The sequence below is a fragment of the Mesoplodon mirus genome (assembly GCF_964341445.2).
Source record: "Mesoplodon mirus genome assembly, chromosome: 9".
NCBI classification, from domain to species: domain Eukaryota; kingdom Metazoa; phylum Chordata; class Mammalia; order Artiodactyla; family Ziphiidae; genus Mesoplodon; species Mesoplodon mirus.
Genome location: NC_138985.1, coordinates 23,901,219 through 23,926,073, shown reverse-complemented (window position 1 = coordinate 23,926,073; position 24,855 = coordinate 23,901,219). Strand labels below are relative to the sequence as shown.

Here is a 24,855-nt window from a genome sequence, read left to right as displayed (position 1 = left end):
TCATGAGGATATAACAATCTATTAAAATGATAAAGGTTGTATTGATAGAAGAATTTAAAAAGAGGAGAGGGAGTTCTCCAAAATCTTAAGAATATTCTTGAGAAAACAAATGGTTTTATTTCTACTATATACTTTGATAACCTAACTTTACTAAATGAGCTACTATGGTTTTACTGTAAAAAAGTATCTAACAAAGTAACTTTCTCTTGTTTGATAATAGTAATGACAAGATTTCCTAACATCACTGAAGACTCAGGATGTGCCAGGTACTGCTATCTGAGCATTTTCTTCATGTAATAGGATAATGTAAGCCTCCTAATACCTCTAAAAGATATGTATGCAGTCAAGGTGTACCTGTGGGAAGTGAGGCAAAAGAAGCTTAAATAATTCAGCTCATGTCACATAGGGTAAGTGATATTGGAAGGTGTTTACTTATCTTTAGTCATTAGAAATAACATTCACATAGTTTAGTTAAAGCAATGTTGCTTACTATTGTAAGTTAACCAAAAGAAGAGACTATAAAGCCCCCAATGCAAATCCCACTTAAATGTATATTTATGTAAATAATATCCAGCCATCCCATCTCTAGCCATAAAAATGTACAGAAAAATTCAAACTAAAAGTAAATGATGGGTGCCTCTTTTGTCCTTTTTTATATCGTATTTTACCCATTTTCTTTGATAAACAAAGGTTACTTATGTGAGTTATCACATTTACCAACTGCACGTCTCTGAATGAGTCTGTTTGCCACTCTCCTCCCTGGTCACATGGAATGTTCATAATAGCTCCCTCACAGGCTGATTAAGAGGATTAAATAAAATTATAAGAGAACATTTAGAACCATGCCTGACAAATAGCAAGTCCTCAATGGATATTAGGTGCCATATTAATTTTAAAGATTACCATTGCATATTAAACAGAATATTGCTTTTAAAATACTCCTGCATGTGACATAAAGTTCATGAGACTGTTCTCAGGCCCAGGCTGAGTGAAGCTGATTTCCATAGATCACTCTGTCTCAGAGATCCTCTAGCAATTGTAATCTAGTCCCTTTCTGAAGACACCCTGATTGTAAACAAAGTATGATTTCTCTGACTGGTAATTTGCATGGTAACACCTCAATTAATTTAAAAAAACAAAAATACCCCAGTGCTTGTGCACATGACATATTAAATAATGTCCAGGATGGCTTCCCTGGTGGCGCAGTGGTTGAGAATCTGCCTGCTAATACAGGGGACACGGATTTGATCCCTGGTCCGGGAAGATCCCACATGCCATGGAGCAACTAAGGCCATGTACCACAACTACTGAGCCTGTGCTCTAGATCCCATGAGCCACAACTACTGAGCCTGCGTGCCGCAACTACTGAAGCCCGTGCGCCTAGAGCCCGTGCTCTGCAACAAGAGAAGCCACCACAATGAGAAGTCTGAGCACTGCAAAAAGAGTAGCCCCTGCTTGATGCAGCTAGAGAAAGTCCATGCGCAGCAACGAAGACCCAACACAGACAAAAATAAATAAATTAAATAAATAAATTTAAAAATAATGTCCAGGAGATGTTCTAGTGTCTGATTTTTTTCTGTAGCATTACAGAAGAATAAAGGTTAGTTTTCATACCTGAGTCCTGGCTCACCAGCCAGTTACAGAAAGATAGATATAGGGAAAGAACACAGTAGGGATGTCCTCATATTTCTGTAGCAATGTTACTACAGCATGGAACTTCAGGGGGATGAGGTGAGTGGCTATGAGTGGCTATGAGAATTGCTCCACCCCCAGGTATACGCATTCATCTCAGGGTTTTCCTTCCAGATCGTGAGTCTACTTAGCCCACCTGCTCAGCACTCAGGGGCAGGAAAACCCCACGAAACCAGAACTGCTCATATCCGTAGCAGGTCATGAAGAACCCTAGAGAACCACCCGACCTGATCCATCGCTTCTTCCGAGACACGAGATCCAGCCTGGCTCTCCTGCCACTGGCCTGAGACTTCCTGCCAACAGAGCCCTCGCTTTCTTACCTCCTCCCAGGGAGCCAGTCTGGGGACGGGATGGCACTCCTGGACGCGGTCCTCTTCTTCTCCCTCTGGGCTTGTGAGTTGCCTCCGAATCATTTCAGTCTACAGGAGAGATTGAAGAAGGTCTTTATTGTTGCCTCTTTACATGTCATTTGTTTATGGGAATTTCTCTTCTTTGCTTGCAGTTGGCCTTGGGCAATTAAAGTTGGAGCAACCTGAAATATCAGTTACTGGAGCAAGAGATAAGAGTGTAGTTATATCTTGCAAGGTGTCCTCTGCAGACTTTAGCAATGCATACATCCACTGGTACCGGCATAAACCAAATCAGGCTATAGAACATCTAGCATACGTCATAACAGCCCCTGCTCAAAATCACTTAGGAGGGAAGAAAAACAAGATTGAGGCCAGAAAAGACGTCCCCACTTCCACTTCTACCTTGAAAATAAGCTTCTTAGAGAAAGAAGATGAGGCCATGTACTACTGTGCCAGCTGGTTTTATGTCCACAGTGTTAGAGTTTCTTGGGTAACACACACAAGAACCATCTCCAGCTCTGTGCCTACCCACATCCTTAATACCAGCAGCTATTGAGGCTGCACAGCTGAGAGCCCCGCCTAAGTCTCCCATTAAAGAGAGCGAGTCACATGTGATTTTTTTTTACTATCCAGAGATTACTTGAAAGTTACATGGCTCATCCTCAAAGAGGAAATCACCCATTGCCAGAAAACACGCTGGTGATATTACATCTTATATCAACGTCACAACACTGTTGCAACGTAATTCTCACTTTTTCCACTTCAATACTAATAATTTGAGGCTTAGCGACGTAAAATGACTTTCCAGACGCGCAGGCCCAGCAGCCATGGCTCACGGGCCCAGCCGCTCCGCGGCACGTGGGATCTTCCCGGACCGGGGCACGAACCCGCGTCCCCTGCATCGGCAGGTGGACCCCCAACCACTACGCCACGAGGGAAGCCCAAAATGACTTTTTAAACCTCCAAATCCCATGCTACTTGAACTCTCTCAGGCCATCCTGAATAAGTTCAGAGTTTGGTTACTCCCTACATATTTGGGGTGAATGTGGGATGGGGCTCTTGCCCTCCCTTGCAGGAAGGGGGTTACTGTTAACTCCTCACTCAGGGTTTGTGTGACAGCTCGACCAGGGCACTTCCTTTTGCCCAGGCCTCTGACCCCCAGGGGCATTAGATGATCACACAGCAAGGTGGAGACTCCTGTCAGGATCCTTTTCCCCGGGATTCTGCTGTGAACCTGCAGAGTACCACAGAGTCCATTTATTCAGGCTGCTACTCTTTCTCAGACACTGTTCTAAACCCTTTAGGTCTAATTTTTCTCATGTTTGAGACAATCCGTTGACATCAGTGCTATCATGATTCACATTTTATAGGTGATGAAACAGAGGCATGGAGATGTGATTTCCTTTGTGGTAATAGTTACCGAATGGGGGCGGAAGCCTGCAATCAGATGGGGAAAAAATAGTAGACTTTCTTCAGAAAGCATGCAAACAAGAAGACAGTGGACAAAAATCTTTAAAATATTGGAAGGGAAAACTGACATCTCAGCAAAAATATCCCTCGAAAGTCAAGGAGAATTGACGAATTCTCAGACAAAACAGAAATTGAGGGATTTCATTGCCAGCCCACCTACTCTTATGAGATGTTAAAAGAAGTTATTCAGGAATAAAAAATATGGTATAGGTCAAAAATTTGAATTTCCATAAGAAATGATGTACACTATGAGTATAATAAATGAAGGTAAACAGTAATCCTTTAAATTTTTTTTTGTGTGTGGTACGCGGGCCTCTCACTGTTGTGGCCTCTCTCGTTGCGGAGCACAGGCTCCGGACGCACAGGCTCAGCGGCCATGGCTCATGGGCCCAGCCGCTCCGTGGCATGTGGGATCTTCCGGACCGGGGCACGAACCCGTGTCCCCTGCATCGGCAGGCGGACTCTCAACCACTGCACCACCAGGGAAGCCCCAGGTACTGTTTTTGAAAGAGCTTGTAGTGTCCTTGAGTTTGATACACTTCAGAAAATTCAAGTTCTCCGTAATGCAGGAACGTGTGGGAAAGCACATCCACAATGGCACCCGGCTCCATTTGGGATGCCTCAAACAGTTTTGTTTCTGTCAGAACAAAGGACAGACATTGAACATGACAAGGGCACACTTCATCAAGATCTCAAAGAGACAGATTAGTATGTACATGGCGACTCAGCTTGATCTTGGTGACTGGAAAGGAAATCTCACCTTCAAAGGAGTACTAGCATTGACCTCATAGGAAGGGAAGGGCATTCATTTGTATCTTCAAAGTGGACATCCTAAATCATCTGGTAATGCATTCTTTATTTTTTCCTTGAATGGTTAAAGCGAATGTGCAATATATGTTTGACAGGCCATAAGAGAGGCTGTTCTAGTTAGCACAAAGTTCAAGCCAAATGAGGTATAAAAAGAATGACTTCCCCATACCTCAATATGTGAACATGTCTTCCATCAATACCTACCTATCTTAGTTTGGGTTCCCCAGAATATATGAGTATAAGTAGTTTATTTGAGAGGTGCAGGCAAACAAGCAGAGCAGTAAGGAAAGGAAACATGAAAGGCAAGGCAGATGATAAAGTGTATTTCGGTAACCAGTTACTAGGTCACTACAGGGAGCATAACAGGGGTTCAAAACTGAGTGATGGGGCTTCCCTGGTGGCACAGTGGTTGAGAATCTGCCTGCCGATGCAGGGGACACGGGTTTGAGCCCTGGTCTGGAAAGATCCCACATGCCGCGGAGCAACTGGGCCCGTGAGCCACAACTACTGAGCCTGCGCGTCTGGAGCCTGTGCTCCACAACAAGAGAGACTGTGATAGTGAGAGGCCCGCGCACCGCGATGAAGAGTGGCCCCTGCTTGCCGCCACTAGAGAAAGCCCTCGCACAGAAACGAAGACCCAACACAGCCAAAAATAAATAAATAAATAAAAATTTTAAAAAGAATAAAGATGTTAATCTGAGATCACAAAACGATCTTTAAAAACAAACAAACAAACAAAAAAAACTGATGAATTGTGTAATGGATTTCCTGTTATGCTCTCCTGTTTTGTGGACTGGCCATGTAAAAAGAATAGAATCTGTGGGACCCTAAACAATCTGAAAGTCAATGTGGTGGTGAACCAGGGAATATTGCTAAGAGTCAGAACACTGCAAGGAAGTACTTACAGAGTAGAAAAATGTTCATGGTATCATATTAATTAATAAAGACAGAGCACAACCTTAAATATACAATATCATCATATCTATGTGAAACAAATTTTTTAAGTGAACAGAAATTAATCTGAATTAAGGTGATGTTAACATCAAATGATTATAACATAAATTTTTTTTTTTTTTTTTTGCGGTATGCGGGCCTCTCACTGTTGTGGCCTCCCCCGTTGCGGAGCACAGGCTCCGGACGCGCAGGCCCAGCGGCCATGGCTCACGGGCCCAGCCGCTCCGCGGCATATGGGATCCTCCCAGACCGGGGCACGAACCCGTATCCCCTGCATCGGCAGGCGGACTCTCAACCACTGCGCCACCAGGGAGGCCCCATAAATGTTTTTTGATGAGCTTGTCGGGAGTCTGAAATCTCCTTTATACCAGGAAGGTGATCAAAATCACGCTGCGACACATCTTACTGTGAAAGACTTTCATTGGCTCTAAAGCAAACCTTCCTCCTGTATTCTTGCCTCCACAGAACCAGGGCTGCCACTGCATCCTCTGTCCTGTCCTGATTCACACCCTATTCTTACTAATCACTGGCCATGCCAACCACGTGGATTTTCCTTGTATCTTTGGCTTGGGTTTGTATGTTGACTTTTCTCCTTTCTTGTCTTTCCATTGTTTTTGTGACCAGCGTCAGCCTTTTTAAGTGCTTCTGATTGTCCCCCTTGCTTTTCAGATGGAGACACCAACATGAGAATTTCTCAGGATCGACTCTCCTCTCCCCAAAGACTAGACAGAACAGTGCACGTAAGTTGCAAACTGTCTGGGGTTCCCCTGGAGAATGCCATTGTGCACTGATATCAAGAGAAAGAAGGGGAACCCCCGAAGCGAATCCTTTATGGCTCAGCTGACAGTTACAAGCTGGATGAACCGAATTCCAGCTTGGAGACAGATAAGAAAGAGGATGGAATCATTTACCTGATAATCAATAACGTTGTCAAGTCCAATAAAGCCACCTACTACTGTGCCTGCTGGGATCTCCCAGTGTCACAGAGTCAGAAGGGACCTGGAAGAAAACCTTCTCTATTACTAACTCTCAACCCCCCTCACACTTGAGCAACCATGACAGACTCTTCAATTCTCTTAATCATGGGTTCATAGTTGTTGGAATAGGAAGGGCCTTTAGGACAAATTTAGTCCAATGCCCACTCTTCAGATGAGGAAGCTGGGGCCCAGAGATGGCAAGTGGCTTTTTGCAAAGCCAGTTAACCACAGACGTAGGACACACCTGTGTTTCAGATTCTCAGTCCAGTGTCTTTTCTTGCCTCTCTTGTGGTTAGTGTTGAACTCCTTTTAGCGCAATTGCATTTCTCTCAAAGGGAGCCGTGACAAGGATGGCTTGTCTTCATAAGTGATGTCCCCAGAACCCAACTGAGTCTGATTTGTAAGTAAATTATGTGACTGCCACACTGTTGAGAAGGGATAAAGGTCAGCAGGGGATGGACTCCCAGCTCTGTCTACCTCCCTGTTGTTTTCCTATGGCTACCCTATTATCCTACTACCAGTCTCCCTTTATTTCTGTAGCTTCCTATCTGTTGTGAAATCCTCAATGATTGGAATAATTTTCCTGGCATACACATCAAACATGGGGATTGCTTTCTTCATGAATACATTTGTAAATTCTTTGCCACTTACCAAAGGAGCTGCCCAACCAAGCCCTAAATTTCCTGCTCTTCAGTCTGAAACCTGGGACCAATCCTAACCAGATGGTCGTGCACTTGGTTCCAAGTTTGGTAGCCCTGATCTGCTTTTTGCAGTTCTTACCAGCCAGACTTGAAAATAACATGAAGAACAGCAATAACAACAAAATCTATACCCTTACAATACAGCTAATTACCTCTCTTCTTGGATTTCTAATAAGTAGCCAGAATAAAATTATGGATTCCAATTCCATTCCTTCACCCCAATCTGCACAATTTGCATGATTCCCCCCGCCCCAAACTTTCCTATCTCAGTAAACAGCAAAGGTCTGTGTGTCATTTAACTCCATGCAAGAATACTTGGTAAAAACAGATGGTGTTTTCTCGACCTTCCACTTCTTTGGCTTTCTTTGGTATTCAGAAAAAAGAAATGAGGAAACCTGACAGTTCTTTAGGTATTTCCCGTCATATGAGATCTGAAAGGAAGAGACAGGAGACCCTGGGAACTGTGGATTCATCTGGTAGAAAGGAAACCACAAACTAGGCCAGAGCCTATGGTGTGCTGTCTGAGAACAGAATTGGTTGTCAAGACAAAGCCCAAAACCAAAAGTCTAAGCTCTGAGGCAGAGAACTCCCACTCTTCTCTCTCTCTGACTTGGTGCAAGTGTAGAAACTCTTATTTTCCAGCTGACACATGCAGGGTAATCAGCAAGCCCAGCACAGAAATAACCACATAATCCTAACAATAATTATAATATGAGATTCATAACTTCTGATGATCTGCCAAATTTGGATGAATTTGGTCAACTATGAAATCATCATCACACCTGAAAAAGCAATGCAAAACACCAAGGAATCCTTTTGAAACTTGTGCTTTCGTTCACTTGACTTGCTTGTTATTTCGGTATTCATTCCTCATACTGAAGAAGGATTTAAGTTGCCTTTGTTGGTCACCTTAGAATGTGGTGAGTGACGGGTGTGTGTGTTTGCATGTGTTACATAAAGCAGGGTTACGAGCAAAATGATTTTGTAGACAACACTCAGATTTTTCCATTCTTTCCAAGAAAATGAATTCTCTGTTCCTGAACTTTTGCCTCATCTCTTCTAGATATGTGATCTCATGTGAACTTTACAAAAGTCCTGAGAAACAGATATTATCGCCTCCCTTTTAAAGATGAGGAAACCGACACCCTGAGATGTGCCCAAGGACACGTCACCAGGAGCAGAGGGTCTAGAATTGGAACCTGAACTTTCTGGTTTTAAAATGTCTTTTTCTTCACTTTCAACCTCCTTAATGGTAATTTGATTTCTCCCATTTGAATTCTTTAGAAGCTCTGATAAACCTGTTGATATTTATTGCACCTGACCTTCCGTCCATCCCCACTGTCACTGCAATAAGCTGGGTCCTCAGATGCCTCTCAGTGGCTCATGGCGGCTGTCTCTGAAACATGTCTGCTTCACCGGCATTGCTTCCCTGACCAACCCACCTTTCTGCTCTTACATTACCTTCTGATCATGTCACTAAAACCTTCAGTAAGTCACCACCATTTATTCTTTTCAAAAAATGTTTATTTGAAAATACTGGAAAAAAATAAACATTCTCCAACTTTCTCCTTCTGAAACATTAAGTATTAAGTAAAGGTGCCTCCTAATCCTCTTCCCTTTCCAAGCTCCCCTACACAACAGACCCAGTTAGTCCCCTACTTCTTTCCAGCTCACATCTCTAGATTCTTTTTCACTTAGATATTTATCTACTTGGAACCCAATTTATATGGTATGAGGTAGAGAGCTATTTTTGCTTTTTCCAACAGGGTAATCAATAGTCCAAAGCTTGTTTTAAAATAATCTATTATTTCCCTATTATTAAAAAATACCAGATCACTGGGGCTTCCCTGGTGGTGCAGTGGTTGGGAATCTGCCTGCCAATGCAGGGGACACGGGTTCAGGCCCTGGTCCGGGAAGATCCCACATGCCGTGGAACAACTAAGCCCGTGCGCCACAACTACTGAGCCTGTGCTCTAGAGCCCGCGTGCCACAACTACTGAAGCCCGTGCACCTAGAGCCCGTGCTCTGCAACAAGAGAAGCCACCGCAGTAAGAAGCCTGCGCACCGCAACGAAGAGTAGCCCCTGCTTGCTACAATCAGAGAAAAGCCTGTGCGCAGCAACAAAGACCCAACGCAGCCAAAACCAATAAATTAAATAAAATAAATAGATTAAAAAAATACCAGATCACATTTTAATATCAGCGTACACTTGGATCATCTTCTGGAGGATTTCTGTGTTATATCAGTTTCACTATTTTTACACCTTTATCCTACTATGTCAGTAGCTTTGTAATAAGTGATTAAAATCTACTATGCTAAATGTCTCTTCACCATTGTTTTTAAGAATATTTTTCAATTATCTCATATTCATTCTTCCCATTAGAATTTAAAATCAACTTATCTAGTCCACCCCGACATTTTACAACGAAGAACAAAAAATAAAATGTTATCATAATTCTGGTTGGAATTGAGGTCAATTTATATACAGGCTTTTAGGAAAGGTTAGCATCTTTATGATCTTGAGTTTTTCCTTTACAAATATGGTATATATCTGTTTATTCAGGTTTTATTTTATGCCCTTTAGTAAATGCCCTTTCATATAGTTTTTGTAATTTAATAAAGGATTTTGTAACTCTTTACTTACTCTTTTGTATTTTACTACCTTCATGGATCTTGAAATACAGACAACTCCTAAAATACCTTATAACTCTGCTCATTTTCTTGGAGTAAGGTAAAACAGAGGAAAAACTATCAGAAAGGAATTGAGTGGGCATCATTTATGTCTACAGTAGGTGCTAAGGGTATTTGACAGCTCCAAGTAATAATACCTTTGAATTTTCAGTTAAAAAACCCTTTCTAAACATGATTTTCAACCAGGTCTTCCCCCATTGTGTTGGGGGTTCTGAGCTGCTGTGAATGAACAGTTGCCCACCGTGGCCTCCTCTTATTTTCATTCTCAGGGCAGAGGCAATGATTGCTCACAGGACTTAGGCCGGAACCAAGTGGATCTGGAGTGGACATGGGGATACTCAGGCCCTATCCTGTCTGGGTCCTGGCAGTTGGACAGCTCATTTGTATTCAGAGGAGCACTCAGCTGCTTCTGGCAATTTCTTTTTCCTCTGATACATGTTGAGTGACATAACATTACAGAACAGCATCCCAAGACGGCATCTTTCAACTTATCAGAGAACTAGACTTAGTTTTTAAGGTTTAGTTTAAATAAGGAATCTATTATTTCAAAGAGATAGAATGCTACAAATTTCTTCTTTCATCCCACGAAAAATAATAAGTCATCACAGCACTTATTTTCTCATTTGACACTGCCTTTTTAAAAATCATGTGGCCCAATGGTAAAAGCGGTTTAGGAGAAAAGAAGAACTTTGTTCACATTGCTCAGTATATTTGTGTTGGCATATTTGCACTTTCAGTTACTGAAGCGTTTCCTCCTTTCAGAAATACATTCCCTAATCACTAATGGAGCAGCCCTGGTGTTTGTGAGAACAAAAGAGGCTTTCTTTGATGCAAACTCACCAGTTTCAACACAACCGAACACCTGGAAATAAAAAAAGCCTTAATTCTCTGAATACTTTTCCTGGTAATTTAGAAAAGCAGTTGGTTGACCAGTTGGTGCTGAACTCTTCTTTTCCTGTTTTTATCCTTTTCATTTTCTATCAATGCTTTTTAAAGTTTATGACTCGGAGGAAAACAGACATTTGGGTCAATTGATTTGAGGAAAATCTACAAAATATCAGATGCCATGAAACCTACGTTCAGGGACGTTCGAAAGAACTGGAAGATCAAATTGACTCTACAAAATTTTTAAACTGCTGGTCATGTCATGAAGCTAGGAGAAGGCTGAGATTTTTGTAGGCGCTCTAACCATTGTGATAGATCAGATTGGATCAAGATATTTGGAGAAGGAACTAAGCTCATAGTAACTCTCCCTGGTAAGTAACTTTTTTCTATTTTAACTTAATAGTGAAAAATTTATAGTTGCTTTTTAGAAAAAACAAAACAAAACAATTTAGGATTCCCCCCATCTGACTGCCACATTCTTGTCCTCAGCATCTGAACAGCAATTTTGCAGCTACTTGTCACTGTATATGGAAACAAAACTCTCTTGTAAATGGCTTATTCTTTTCCCTGCTCATTAGCAGTTCAAATTCTACCTTTAGAAATTCAACATTTTATCCAAAAAAGAATAGACTCAGGGTAGAAATTAAAGTATTTTGAGGACCATGTCTGTAATCCTTTGCTGTAACTTATTGGTTCAAAATGCTTTTCTTATAGATGGGCTTTTTTTTTTTTTTTTTTTTTTGGTACGCGGGCCTCTCACTGCCGTGGCCGCTCCCGTCGCGGAGCACAGGCTCCGGACGTGTGGGCTCAGCGGCCATGGCTTACGGGCCCAGCCACTCCACAGCATGTGGGATCTTCCCGGACCGGGGCACGAACCCGCGTCCCCTGCATCAGCAGGCGGACTCCCAACCACTGCGCCACCAGGGAAGCCCTAGATGGGTTTTTTTTAAAATAGATTTAAAAAATTTTTTTATTTTTTCTTTGTGTCTTTATTTTTGGCTGTGTTGGGTCTTGTAGCTGTGCGCGGGCTTTCTCTAGTTGCAGCGAGCAGGGGCTACTCTGTGTTGCGGTGCACAGGCTACTCATTGCGGTGGCCTCTCTTGTTGCGAAGCACGGACTCTAGGCACACAAGCTTCAGTAGTTGTGGCACGTGGGCTCAGTAACTGTGGCATGCGGACTCAGTAGCTCTGTGGTATGTGGGATCTTCCTGGGCCAGGGATCAAACCCATGTCCCTTATATTGGCAGGCGGATTCTTAACCACTGCGCCACCAGGGAAGCATTATGGATGGGCTTTTAAATGAGAGACAGTATTTACCTCTTCTCTATAGTTTGAGATAAACACATTGCTCCTTTCTCCCAATAACCTGAAAAAATGACATTATTGGTTTTCATTTCATCCTTAACAGCAGTGCAAAAAAAAATTCTTATAGTAAATAACTATAGAACATCGATAAATTCCACTTCTTGTTACTCTAGCTTCTCAGAGATAGGTTGAGATCAGCTGAAATTCATGCAGTTACAACTCTTGTTACATTGCCTGGATATGGACCAGTTTCATGGGATTTGTAAGCTCAGTGGGCCATCTCAGCTCCAAAGTCCATGAAAAGAGTCTGCATTGTTGTATATTCTCATTCGCTCCTTCTCTCAGCAAACATTTATTGAGGACACTTTCTGTGATGGATGCTGGAGATAAAAGGGTGAACAAGACACAGATAGGACAGGTCCCAACACTCAAATAGCTTCCAGTCTAGTGGAAAAGTCTTCTAGATTCTGGCTTGACTGGGCCCCATATTCTTTGGCCTGTGGCTGCCAGAGAGGTAGGAGGTCTTGCATTGATGAGTTTGTTTCCTTTCTTAATTGATGTAATACCTATAAAATCCATATACTTTGTTTACTGGAAGATTTTGATGAAATGGCCACAACCATCCCATTAAAGGGAATAATAATATCACCTACTGTTTACTGAGGACCAGACGCCAAGATAAGTAGTTTCAGTGCCTTATCTCCTTCCTCAACAGGAATCCTCTTCTTCCCATTTCATAGATAAGGAAACTGAGGTTTAGAGAAGTTCAGTTACTTGCCTAAAGGCACATGACTAGTTACTGTGGCAAAATTTCGGATCCAATAGCGACTTGTTGATTCCAAAGTGCAGGGTCCGGACCATTATGTGATGTTAAACGTCATGTTTTTATATTCTGAATATTTAATCTTTTGTATTCTGACCTTTTAAAAGGATTTTGTAATTGACTACCTAATTCATAATAGTTCATAATTTGTATTAATACTCATGTGTGAAAATAGTGCTCCTGCTTCTTTCTAATCATGGCACCAAAAGGACCTTGCTCCTCCCAGAAAAGATCATGTAAGTCATACTGAATATCCAATTATTAAATACTCAAAATATGATTCTTAGAGTATCCTTATAGAATGGCAATTCATTTTGACACCATTTCTCTCAATTTTCCTTCTGTATTGGCATCAAATTTGCTAAAAATATTGAATCTGGTAAAAGAATTATAGCATTTATACTAAATTGCATAACTTAGAGCTGCTTCTCCAGACATGATGGGAGCGAAAAATACCAAATACACACTATTATATTTAAAATAGATAACCAACAAGGACCTACTCTGCTCAATATTCTGTAACATCCTAAATGGGAAAAGAATTTGAAAAAGAATAGACACATGTATATGTATAACTGAATCACTTTGCTGTACACCTGAAACTCACACAACATTGTTAATCAATTATACTCCAATATTAAATAAAAAATTTTAAAAATAGTGCAGAAAAGGTGATACCAAATGCTTGAGAAATACCAAACTGAATAGGATTCTCTGATGAGCAGTGGAGGATTTTATTTCAATGCCCTTGAAACCATAAGGTTATTTTCAGGTAGAAAGGAGCAGTCTTTCAGCAATGAATAGCTTAAGAGCCCATCATTAAAAATACACACTCTGCCGCAACTCATCTACTGGTCTACTGAATGAGGATTGGATTCTGGAAAGAAGTTACTTTAGAATTAACCCAGATACCTACCTCTCAATACATATATATCACAAAATACCTATAAAAGGTAATGAATATACATTTATTAAATAATCAAATACACTATTCCTAGTTCAGCTTTGGAAATTAAAGAAACATTAACTGTATACCCTAAGCATGAACTGATTTTATACATGAAAACCCTTTAAGGGAGGATATTTAGAAGATTTAGGCAAAATGGTGAGAAAAAATGGAAACATACTCTCCAGTGTATGTGAGGTGAGATGGGAACTGACATAACCCAAGCTGCCCAATAAGAGCAGTTTCAATTTTTCAGTTCTTTACCAAGTTCGTACCTAATGTGCTTTTGCTTGAGTTCCATCTTTGTTTATTGTTAGCAGGGCCATTTTTTAATATATTTATACAAATACTGAAAAAATATGGGCACAATTTTAAAGCAGGCCGAGAGGGAGATTTCTACAAAGACTTTTAAGATAGTGGGCTAACACATGACAAGAGCGTCAAAGTGTTTGGTTCTGGAACACAGCTCATTGTTACAGGTAAATATTCTTTAAATTCTGTAGTAAGGTAGGGGAGGGAGGCAAGCAATACAGGCACTGCATGCTGCAGTGCTGGTGTTGGCCCAGAATTCTTGGATTTGATCCCTGTTTGGTCACGAATCAGGGTGGGGTCTCTGGAGAGGTCGGTGACTCCATCCAGGTCCTTGGAGTCTGCCTGGTTCCTTCTCTGCCTGACCTAGTACAGAGGACATTGACAAGAGTTAGCCAGTTAAACCAAGTGTGAGTCCCTCAGTGGTGGATACATTAGGTTCATTGGGTCTTGGAAAATTTCAAAGACTCTTAGGTGGTTTTTAAATTTGATTCCAGAAAGAACCGATGGAAAAATTGGACAAATATTGTTCATGTTCAACTTGTCATTTAGTTAGAGAATGATTAGTATCAAGTAGCAAGATATTTAACTTTGCAACCATATTCAAGCATGTCTTAAGGTGGATTTTTTTTTTCCTAAATTCAATCCAGTAAATCTGTTCCCTCCTCATTTGCCTTAAAGGTGAAATTTTGCCTGGATGAGGGGGGAACATCTCTCAAGGATGTTCCTACCCTATGAGATCCATGGAAATGAAAGTTTTTAAAAATTTTCACAAAGTTGATAAAGCATTGAAAAAAATGAAAGAATTATATATTTTGATCTCTTTAGCAGACTTTTTCCTCACTTAGCAAGAAAAATGAGATTAAAATGTGTCTGTTTTTCATTTCTGTTGTTCTATGTTTGCAAACATAGATTATGAACACTTTAGGCACATAGAACAAGAAAATAAATATTAATCCTTTATCTCAATTGCTATTATCTCAACACCAATATTTATTGCCTCTAAAATTTATAGCCAATAAGTTTGAGTTTCATACTCATGTTTATAAGGAAAAAAATTAAATTCATACAGCAAATGGTCGAGATGTAAAGTCAATTAAATGTAGTTAGAAATGTCATAAATTTGAAATTCTTATTTAAATATAAATTAGCTGTAATTATTTATTTGATTAAAAATGTGACAAGACAAAATAGAACATGTAAGTCAAGATCAACAAAGTACATGTACAGTTGGAGAAATTTTTAGTGTCATTATTATAATCAATCAAATATTATTTGCGCTAAAATTGAGATGTATAAAATTAAAATAAGCACACTGTGAACTAACTATATTTACAGTATGAGTAAAAAATCAACATTGTTTGCTTACTGATTTAGTATAAAAATCAGGAACTTGGCTACAAAGGCAGAAATTCTCAAGAATATTTTTCCTTTTCTGCTCAATGGGGAAATCCAGTTCTTTTCTTAAGAAATTGCCCATTGAATTATTTAACTAAATCCAAACTAGTCAAAAGACAATATCAGTAAAGCATTAGTGTTTCAATTGAAGATCAAATTGGAAAGAGTTCTAACATTTATAATTTCAGTTGTTATATTAACAATAAATGTATAATCAAGAACATTCCAGCATTCAAGTGACATCCTTTGCAAACTGTGATGTTTCTGTACATATCCTGACGTTATGTCTGCAAGAAAACTCGGGAACCATAACTTTTAACATTACACTAATTATATATACTCTTTATTCAGCAGGCGTAAACACAGAAATATTTGAGTTTGAAAACAGTTCAGCAGCCCAACAAGGTAGACTCAAATTTGGGGGGAGACAATAAAAGTCAAAATATGGTGCCTTCTTAGTCATGCTTCAACTTCAAATGAAATTCCAAAATAAAATGTGTTCTTGATGAACATTTTCTAAAGTGGAACAAAATTCTGTAAGTGCATTACCTGGTAAGGTAAATATAAAAGCATTTCCAAAAATAATATATTTTAATAGAAATATTGGAAGTATTGCTGTTTTACTTCTAAACTCAAGGCACTGTGTTGGAGGTGCAACTTTAATATTGCCCTCCTCAAAAATCTAGAGTGGTTCAGATGTGACATTGAGAAGTTGTACAAAATTAGAAGTCAACAAGAACTTCTTCACTTCAGAACTGAGCATGGGACCCACATTTGAAGCTCAAAGTTCAACTTGATAGATTGTCAAATACAGGTGGAGGTAGAGTCCCATTAATACAAGTAACTGTATATTGTTTTTAAAATGATAACCCCCTCCTGATATTTATTTATTTAGGAATTAAGATAAATATGGTGCATTCCAGAATCAGTTAAATGAAGAATGAGGTTCCACAGAGATGCAGAACATGAGAATGTACTAACCGGCCAAAGACAGTGTGTTAACAAAACACAGGATAGGAAAGGGAAATAGCTTAGAAGTGACTAAAAATTCTTACCTGTAGGGAGACCATCAAAGTTACATGGTCTTCTCCCCCAACCCTACCACCCACTCTCATCCCCCTTAAAACGGGCTCCACTATGATAGAACAAAAGAGATTTAAGAAAATAAATTTGTTCTTGAATGTTCCAAGCATTGATATGGGGCAGTTTTAAGTCATATTCCCACTTAGCAAGTGGAGAAGGAACCAAAGCCAAGGTGCAAGCCAGCCTCTGTTCCTGAACAGCTGTGACTTTGGGCAGGTTATATAACCTCTTGAATATCTCTTCCCATTGAAAATAAGAGCAATAATAAGTACCTAGACATCTACTGTGGATGAAAGGCCATGATGAGAACTAATTCAATGGAAGCTTTTCTTCCTTTTACTATAAACTAGGTGGTTCCAAACCACATAATATTTATGTTTCTCTAACAATTCTTTTCCATTCTATTCCATTATCCCCTACAGATAGAAGCCTTGATGTAGACATGTCTCCCAAGCCCACTATATTTCTTCCTTCGATTGATGAAATAAACCTCCATGAGGCTGGAACACATCTTTGCCTTCTCGAGAATTTTTTCCCTGACGTCATTAAGGTCTATTGGAAAGAAAAGAATGGCAACAGAGTTCTGGAATCCCAGCAGGGAAATATCATCAAGACTAATGATACATACATGAAATTCAGCTGGCTGACTGTGACTAAAAGGTCAATGGATAATGAACACGTATGTATCATCAAACACGAGAATAATAAAAGAGGAATTGATCAAGAGATTCTTTTCCCTTCAATTAACGAAGGTATGTGATTATAAAGAAACATAACCTCCCATCACTTTTTTTCAAAGAAAATACCCCACCTTGATGATCAAGTGTTAATGAAAAACAAATATAAATTGTTAAATGTTGTTACATTTAATGGTAGCATAAATGTCCTGCTATTTCCCCACAAAATTAAAATTGTATTGGCTTTGAAACATAAAAAAGAAAACAATTTACTGAAGCTTTTTCAGCTCAGTTTTATCATCTGAAATATAAAGGTCACAATGATGTATTTTAGGGTTGCTGTATAGATTAAATGAAACAACCCATGTCAAAGTACCTATCAATTTAGCACACAATAAATGCACAAAGAGAGACTCCATTTTTGATGACATTACTTGGTCAGGAAATAAGAACACTCACACATCTTTCCAGAAGGTTCCACTCGGCAAGCAGAGTCCCTCTCACTTCACTCTTACTTTACTCAAAGTATAACCCAGAAATAATGAGTTATTAAATGACAAAATGGTGTTCGTATGAGGAAGCCAGATCATGGCTCAACAAAATGTAGAATAATTACTGCTGCATGTTTATTATGGTCTTAGGTTTTTGAGGTTTGTGTTTTACCTACCACTTAAGCTAAAATTTTGTAATTGAAGATTGGGTGAGCCTAAAGTGTGCAGACTTACTCCCATTTTACATAATGAATGCATTTCTTGCCATTGGTAAATGCCTCTCAAGAAACTTTTATTGCAGCCCTAGCACATGCCAGGCCTGGAGGGATGTGTGGATGAACACTCGGGTGAATTACTGTCCAGGAGGATGCACTACAGTAAAGAGAGTATACACTTTTCCTAATCACTCAGGGTCTCTCATGATTCAGGCATGATGTCCTAAAGGAGTCCCTTTGATGCAGATGCTGTGCATATCCACACAGTGTGGGCAGAGGGCTGGCTGTACCTTGGCCCGGGCAGTGGTTCTGTAACTCACTGGACTCGGGACTTAATGACCTGAGTGTTCACCTAACAGACCAAAGGACCCAGAGTGCCCATCAGAAGAAACCATTTTGTTATCAGTTCTTTTCTCTGTGGTTAGGAAAACTTTTTAAGCAGTGGCAACCAAGCATAAAACAAAACTGTGCAAAGATTTTGGTGTGTAGCAGTCTGAATTTCTGATGCAAGTCTTTATCTTCTCAGATCGTGAGTTCATCCAGTGATCAAATTACATTCGAGCACTTGCCTTGGCTTTGTCCTGGGGCTGCAATGAAGAGCAAATGAAATAACGTCAGTGAAAACGCTTGCTTTCCAAACCATAACACTGATGTATTTATTCATGCATTCGTCGTATTTATTGATGTGCTTTTCTCAAACTAACTAGAGTAAGATTACAAAAACAACCCTAATTTTCTATTTCCACAGCTAAGAAACAGAGGGAAAGCAAATACGCAAATGGTAAGTTTAACATAACCTTGGGCTTAAACCTTGGGCTTTATTTATCTATTAGGTTTTGATTTTGCTAGTGATCAGGGAAAAACAAAATGATAAGTTCCATGGTGATGATGATCATAAAGGAGAGAAGTTCCAGTTCATAATGTGTTTTACTTGGCATTTAATTTCTGAAATAAATGTCTCCCATGGGCTTCTCAGTGCAACATAGCAAATGGGGCATTTCTGTCAATGTCATTCTACACTAAATTCCTAATGCTGTTTCATAGAAGTTTTTGTTGGTTGTTGTTTTTGTTGTCTTAATGAAAGATAAAAATATAACGTGGAAGCACAAATCAATGAAGTGATCTTGAAGGCTCATAAAAGTAATCTGGTCCAAGTTCTTGATTGAGAAAGAGAACTTAGGATATTCACACAAATTTTATGATGAAAACTTTTTATGCTATTGTTTTTACCTCAATGAATGCATGGTGAGAAGTGATTTTTATTTATCTTATAATAAATAAATTCACTGAAAGGAAAAGAAAGAGGTTTTTAAGACATATTAAAGTCAGTTCTTAAGTATATTTTAACATCTAACATGAGTGTACTAACATTTTCCTTCTTGGGATTTACCCCAAAGTCTACACAGGTTTACCCTCTACCTGAAAGTAGACTGTTCCTATGAAACCTTTCCTAAGCTGAAAGGCATAAAGCGAAGAAGCAATCATCTTAAGACAGATCTTGCTAACAGATGCGCAAAGTAAATGGAGATAAGGCACAGATACTCGCAGATACAGTTCAGAGCTATGGCAGCTTGATGCTGAAATGCTGAGTGTAGTCCCTTGGCGATGCTGTTCTTCTTGCTGGAGTGCCCACTGCCTCTATCATGGCTGGCTGCAAAACAAACACTAAATGCTATTTTTGCTTTTAACCTTTTCTCGTAAAAGTGAAAATCCTCTTCAGATTTCTTTCTGTTAGCAAAAACAGGTACTAATGTAGGTCTTTCGTAAAAGCGGAGTGGTGTAAACATTTGAAAAATAGGGGATACTTGTACCTTGAAGCCATTTTTTAGAGCAAACCAAATAAAGATCTCCCTGAACCATATCATAAACTAGAACCGTATCATATGTACTAAAACACATCTAGGAGAAAAAGAATAAACCAAACAACCTCTGTGTCTCTGATTTCCTCCATCCAACAGTCTATTATATTTTTTAAGAAATTTTGTTTTTGTATGAATGTAGGAGAAAAAGAATAAACCAAACAACCTCTGTGTCTCTGATTTCCTCCAACCAACAGTCTATTATTTTTTTAAAGAAATTTTGTTTTTGTATGAATGTTTGCCTTTTTTTTTTTCCGTTGTAGATAAATACAACTATCACCTCAGGTTTTCATATTAACTAGAAATATGATTTGGTCTATCTCTCTATCCTGGAAAGAAGTGAACTGAAATGCTGAGCTCCTGTAATAAATATTTCATTTGTTAAGAATAATTAAGATCTCTGGAAAAGAAGATGTTTTCAGTGTCCACCATGGTGGAATTATGTTGTCTTTCTATAGATTAATTTCTCTGTATTTCTATGGATTATTTTTTCAAAGTAATTCCCACCCACTCTATCTCATTTAATCCCCCATGACCATCCTTTGAATGCACTCTGTCATCACTGATATGACTTATCCTCTAATCTTTATTCCTCTTTTGTACCGTGGAATACCCCCAAATACAACTGACTCCAGTGTCACTGGGGAGTTAAGGGAGATAATGCATATGAAGTATTTAAGCAAGTACCTGGCACAGTAATAATCACTCACTAGCTATTAGCCTGATTTATGTGTTATCCTGACATCCACAAACTCCACAACTGCAGAAAATCACGTACATGAGTTGGGGATACTGGGGGTATGTGTGATCTGGAAAGGTTTGACTGCATTTTTTTTTTTTTGATGGGAAATTTACCTAAGCCAGACTCCTTCAAACATGAGGTTCTGTTGTAGATTCTGGGATTGGATGCATCCATTCGGGGAGCATCCCTTCATGTCAGCAGTGGGCGCTGAAGATGCGGAGCAGCCGTTTTTTCTGACAATTTGTCTTTTGACAGTATTTCCTGAACACTTTGGGGTGTAGGAGAGGCGAACACAGAAGGAAACCAAGATGGTCTCGGATATTACCCTCCAGTTGTAATAAAGAAGAACAAAAATGTACCCTTCATGAACTTGAACATCCTCGGATACATTAAACAGTGTATGAACTAGATCTACTGAATTACATTGAATCAGACCACCTATTCCCGGATTGTAGGCATCTTATTTTTTTTATTTTTATTTTTTTTCCAGTACGCGGGCCTCTCACTGCTGTGGCCTCTCCCGTTGCGGAGCACAGACTCCGGACGCGCAGGCTCAGCGGCCATGGCTCACAGGCCCAGCCGCTCCGTGGCATGTGGGATCTTCCCAGACCGGGGCACGAACCCATGTCCCCTGCACCGGCAGGCGGACTCTCAACCACTGCGCCACCAGGGAAGCCCGGCATCTTATTTTTAATGATTCTTTCCTCTCTCGGCAGATTCTATCAGTCTGTCTATACAGAGACACACACAGAGATGCACACTGTCAAATAATGGATATAAACAATTCACTAATACTTGCTCTTATTTCTTATAGAGGTCACTACACATGCCTGCGTGAAAAAAGGAAGTGGTAAGTTTTTGTCTAGGTTTGCCATGTAAAGCACATTTTTTTTTCTCTGGATAAATTTAACTTTTGAACTTCCTTGGTTTAAGGTAGAAAAACCAGAATGTCTGGATGCTGCAGAAATAGACTGAGTGATATTTTAAGTAAATCTCTCATCATTTCCTAGGAGTCACCTTAACACAGTAAATGCTGGTTTTTGGCGTGACATGACTCTAAATTAGGGGATGCAGTGATAGGTTCTGAATTATTTCAACAGTGGATTTCCTCCACTGTGTGGCTTGTGTTTCTAATGACTAGGGAAACGTGATATCAAGTTGTTTGTAGATTTTTAAAAAAGTTTTAGCCCTTGCTAGTAGCTAATACATGAACTGACACTTACTGAGAGCTTCGTATACACAAGGTGTTGTGCTGTGTCTTGCCTACATATTCTGTTTACTGCTTATAATACTCCTAGGAGGTGATACAATATTTTCCCCTCACTTTACAGATGAGGGTAATGAGCTACAATTAATTAAGTCCCTTGTATGAAGCCACACAGCTCTATCTGGGGATTCAACCCAACCCATCTGAATCAACGGTTCATGCACTTACTCAGTTCTCTATCCCTTCTCTAAGATATAAATATAGAGAAAGAATCCCAAAGTCAAAGCCCTGAGACACAGTGGGCAGGGCTGTAAGAGCCTGGGCTTCCGCTATCACAGACTGGACTTTAACCCCAGTTCTTTCATTACTAGTTGTATGAATATGGGTAAATTCCTTACATTTTCTGAGCAATACAGTCATCATCCGCCAATAGGGAACAATTACACCCTACTCAGTTATTGCAGACATAAGGTCACATATGTGGAATATCTCCCATAGGGTATCCATTTAGCTGGCCCAGAATCAGTACTAGTTGGTGGCGCTTTCTCCCTACATGAAGGTTCTAAGTGAATGTAGAAGCACTGGCTCTGGCCGTGCTGATCCTTCTTCCGTTCCCCATATCAGGGGGCCTGGAACTCAGCTAACACCTGAGCTGACTGAGGGCAGTGAGTTATGAGCACATCACCTCCTGAGATCCCTTTCCACACCAAGTGCTGGTGATTCTGGAATTCTGAGTCTATGAAGATGAAGCGTGGAAAAGGGAAATTTCCTCAGGAACGGATTCAGCCTTGTGGTCCGTTCAGTAGCCAAGTCAGGCCCGTCATCACTGTTGTTAATTATTTCTTGACATCATATGTGTCTTCGAAAGCTTGATAGGAGAGGAAGTGCCATTACTTAATAACATCCTAGCCACAGGGAGAGATGTTAAAGAAAATACAGGTGACTGAGGCATGAGATCCTAAAGTTTCAGAGAATTTGGATTAAAAAGTTTATTCCACTTTGTGCAATGTTCTCTTTACTAAGCCCTCAACCACCCCACTGTGAACACCAGCAGATTTCCCTGATTTGTACCCCTCGTAGGAATCTCATTGATGCTTCTAACTGTGACACGTTCCCCCATCACTGTGTTTTAGCCTCTCAAAAGAACAGGTGAAACTAACCAAGATGTCTTCTTCTAGATTCCCTGAAGCTGCAGCTCATAAACACCTGTGCCTGCTACACTTACCTCTTTCTCCTCCTCAAGAGCTCAGTCTACTTTGTCATCATCGCCTTCTGTGTGTATAGGAGAACAGCCGTCTGCGGCCATGGGAAGAGCTCGTGACAGAAGGGACCACAAAGGAGTCACTTTTCCTTCATCATCTCTTGTCTCTAAAAGTGGCTGCTGAGGATCTAGCTGGGCTTCCTTTCTGGGTTTGGGTTATTTCAGTTCACATGTGTATTCTTCTATGTGCCATTATTGTGTAAGGGCTTTTCAAACCACTGGGCAAGCAGACAGTTTGACTCTGTAACAGGGAATTCTGCCATTACTCAGGGGCAGGGCCCAGGGCTGGCCCAGGGGAGCCTCTCCCATCACTGTCCCCACAACCTCATCAGGTCCTCCTGCCCCTGAGTCCTCGTGCCTCCTGAGGGCACACAGCGGGCAGCTCCCCTCTCCTCCCTCAGTGCCTCCACCCAGACCATGGCCCCGACCCTCCCTGCCACCCACCCTGGGGCCGCCAGCTTTGCCACTTGAATCCTGTCCTTTGATTTTCATAAGAGACACAAAAAATAAAAAAAGAAATCAAAAGTCCACTTTTGTCTGTGTATTTTAATTTCATGAAATCTAACCGAGGTAAGAAACAGCATGACAACCGAGCTATCAAATCCAGCGCTGGTTGTAATAATGGTCACACCGCATCTCTGAGTCTTTCCCCGAGGTGCTGATTACAGTCCTTTCTTTGGGGCACTGGCTCCAACGGCACCCACCGCCAAACGAAGGTGCCCGGGTTCCTTCACTTTCAAAGGTCACCGGATTCAGCCTCATTGGTTTGGGACGTTCCTGTGATGACAGTGTAACAGCCAGCATGACCCGCACTGTGTGTGTTCACATCTGTACTAATGTCTCACAGGCACTGACTCCTGATCCTCACATTAACCCCATGAGAACTGCACCAACACCAGAGGGGCACTGGGCGGAGGGTGAAGCACACAGACTCTGACCCCAGAGGGCCTGAGTTTGAACCCTGGGTCTTTTATTTTTTTAAATAAATAAGAGAGGCTGTTATAAATGTAATTAAAGAATAAGAACAAGAGCAAGAGACTATCAAAATGATTGGACAAAATTTTCAACTAAACTCAATTGAAAAATACAGTAAAATGGAAACTTAATTGTTAAACAAGTCATGCATTGTAGAAAAAATGTATAAGCTAGAATCTAAAAATGAATAAATTACATGCACACACAGATATATATATATATATCTCACGTATAACATATAGAAAATATGTAAATATGTATATCTATATGATTAGAAAAAAAGGAGTAAAGAAAGAAAATACCTGACATACTTACAAATGGACTTCTGGAAGAAAAGAACACAAAGAATGGAGGAAAGACAATATTTAAAGAGATAATGGCTAAGTATTTTCCAGAATTGTTGTATGGCATGAATCCTCAGTTTCAGGAAGTCTAATCAATCTCAAACAGGATAAATAAAAAGCAAGATATACTTAGCCAAGTTGCTGTAAAACTGTAGGACCAAAGACAAAAACATTATTTTAAAAGCAGCCAGAGAGGGGCCTCCCTGGTGGCGCAGTGGTTGAGAGTCCGCCTGCCGATGCAGGGGATACGGGTTCGTGCCCCGGTCTGGGAGGATTCCATATGCCGCGGAGCGGCTGGGCCCGTGAGCCATGGCCGCTGGGCCTGCGCATCCGGAGCCTGTGCTCCGCAACGGGAGAGGCCACAACAGTGAGAGGCCCGCATACCGCAAAAAGAAAAAAAAAAAAAAAAAAAAAAAAGCAGCCAGAGAAAAAAGAGAAATTGATTACAAATGGCAAAAGTAAGATTAAAACCTGACCTATTGACAGCAGCAATATAAAACAGAAGATAATTAAACAATAGCTTCAACTTTCCGTGAGAGAACTGCTGTCAACTTAAAATTCATTATCCTCTAAGCCTACGTCTCCAGGACAAAGGAAAATATATTAACTTATAGATTAAGGAATTTCTAAGATAAGTATTTCAAAAAAAAAAAAAGAAAGAAAGTGATCTCAAATGGAAGCACCTGAGATG

General features: G+C 40.2%; 1 protein-coding gene across 1 annotated transcript; it reads left to right on the top strand.

Moving 5' to 3' along the window:
* Positions 1-1,832: 1,832 nt before the first annotated feature.
* Positions 1,833-23,371, top strand: TARP (TCR gamma alternate reading frame protein). The gene is made up of 7 exons (XM_082631644.1): positions 1,833-2,085; positions 2,195-2,501; positions 10,825-10,901; positions 16,816-17,145; positions 18,525-18,557; positions 21,192-21,227; positions 22,763-23,371. The coding sequence occupies exons 1-7, from the start codon at positions 2,043-2,045 to the stop codon at positions 22,903-22,905; spliced, it is 969 nt and encodes a 322-aa protein (XP_082487770.1). The 5' UTR covers positions 1,833-2,042; the 3' UTR covers positions 22,906-23,371.
* Positions 23,372-24,855: the final 1,484 nt, after the last annotated feature.

What these genes read in the sequence shown, in the direction of transcription:
- TARP (XM_082631644.1), top strand. Translation starts at nt 2,043, where the DNA reads ATGGCACTCCTGGACGCGGTCCTCTTCTTCTCCCTCTGGGCTT. An exon ending in TTTCCCTTCAATTAACGAAG is followed by an intron (nt 17,146 to 18,524) that starts GTATGTGATTAT and finishes CTATTTCCACAG; the next exon opens with CTAAGAAACAGAGGGAAAGC. An exon ending in CTGCGTGAAAAAAGGAAGTG is followed by an intron (nt 21,228 to 22,762) that starts GTAAGTTTTTGT and finishes GTCTTCTTCTAG; the next exon opens with ATTCCCTGAAGCTGCAGCTC.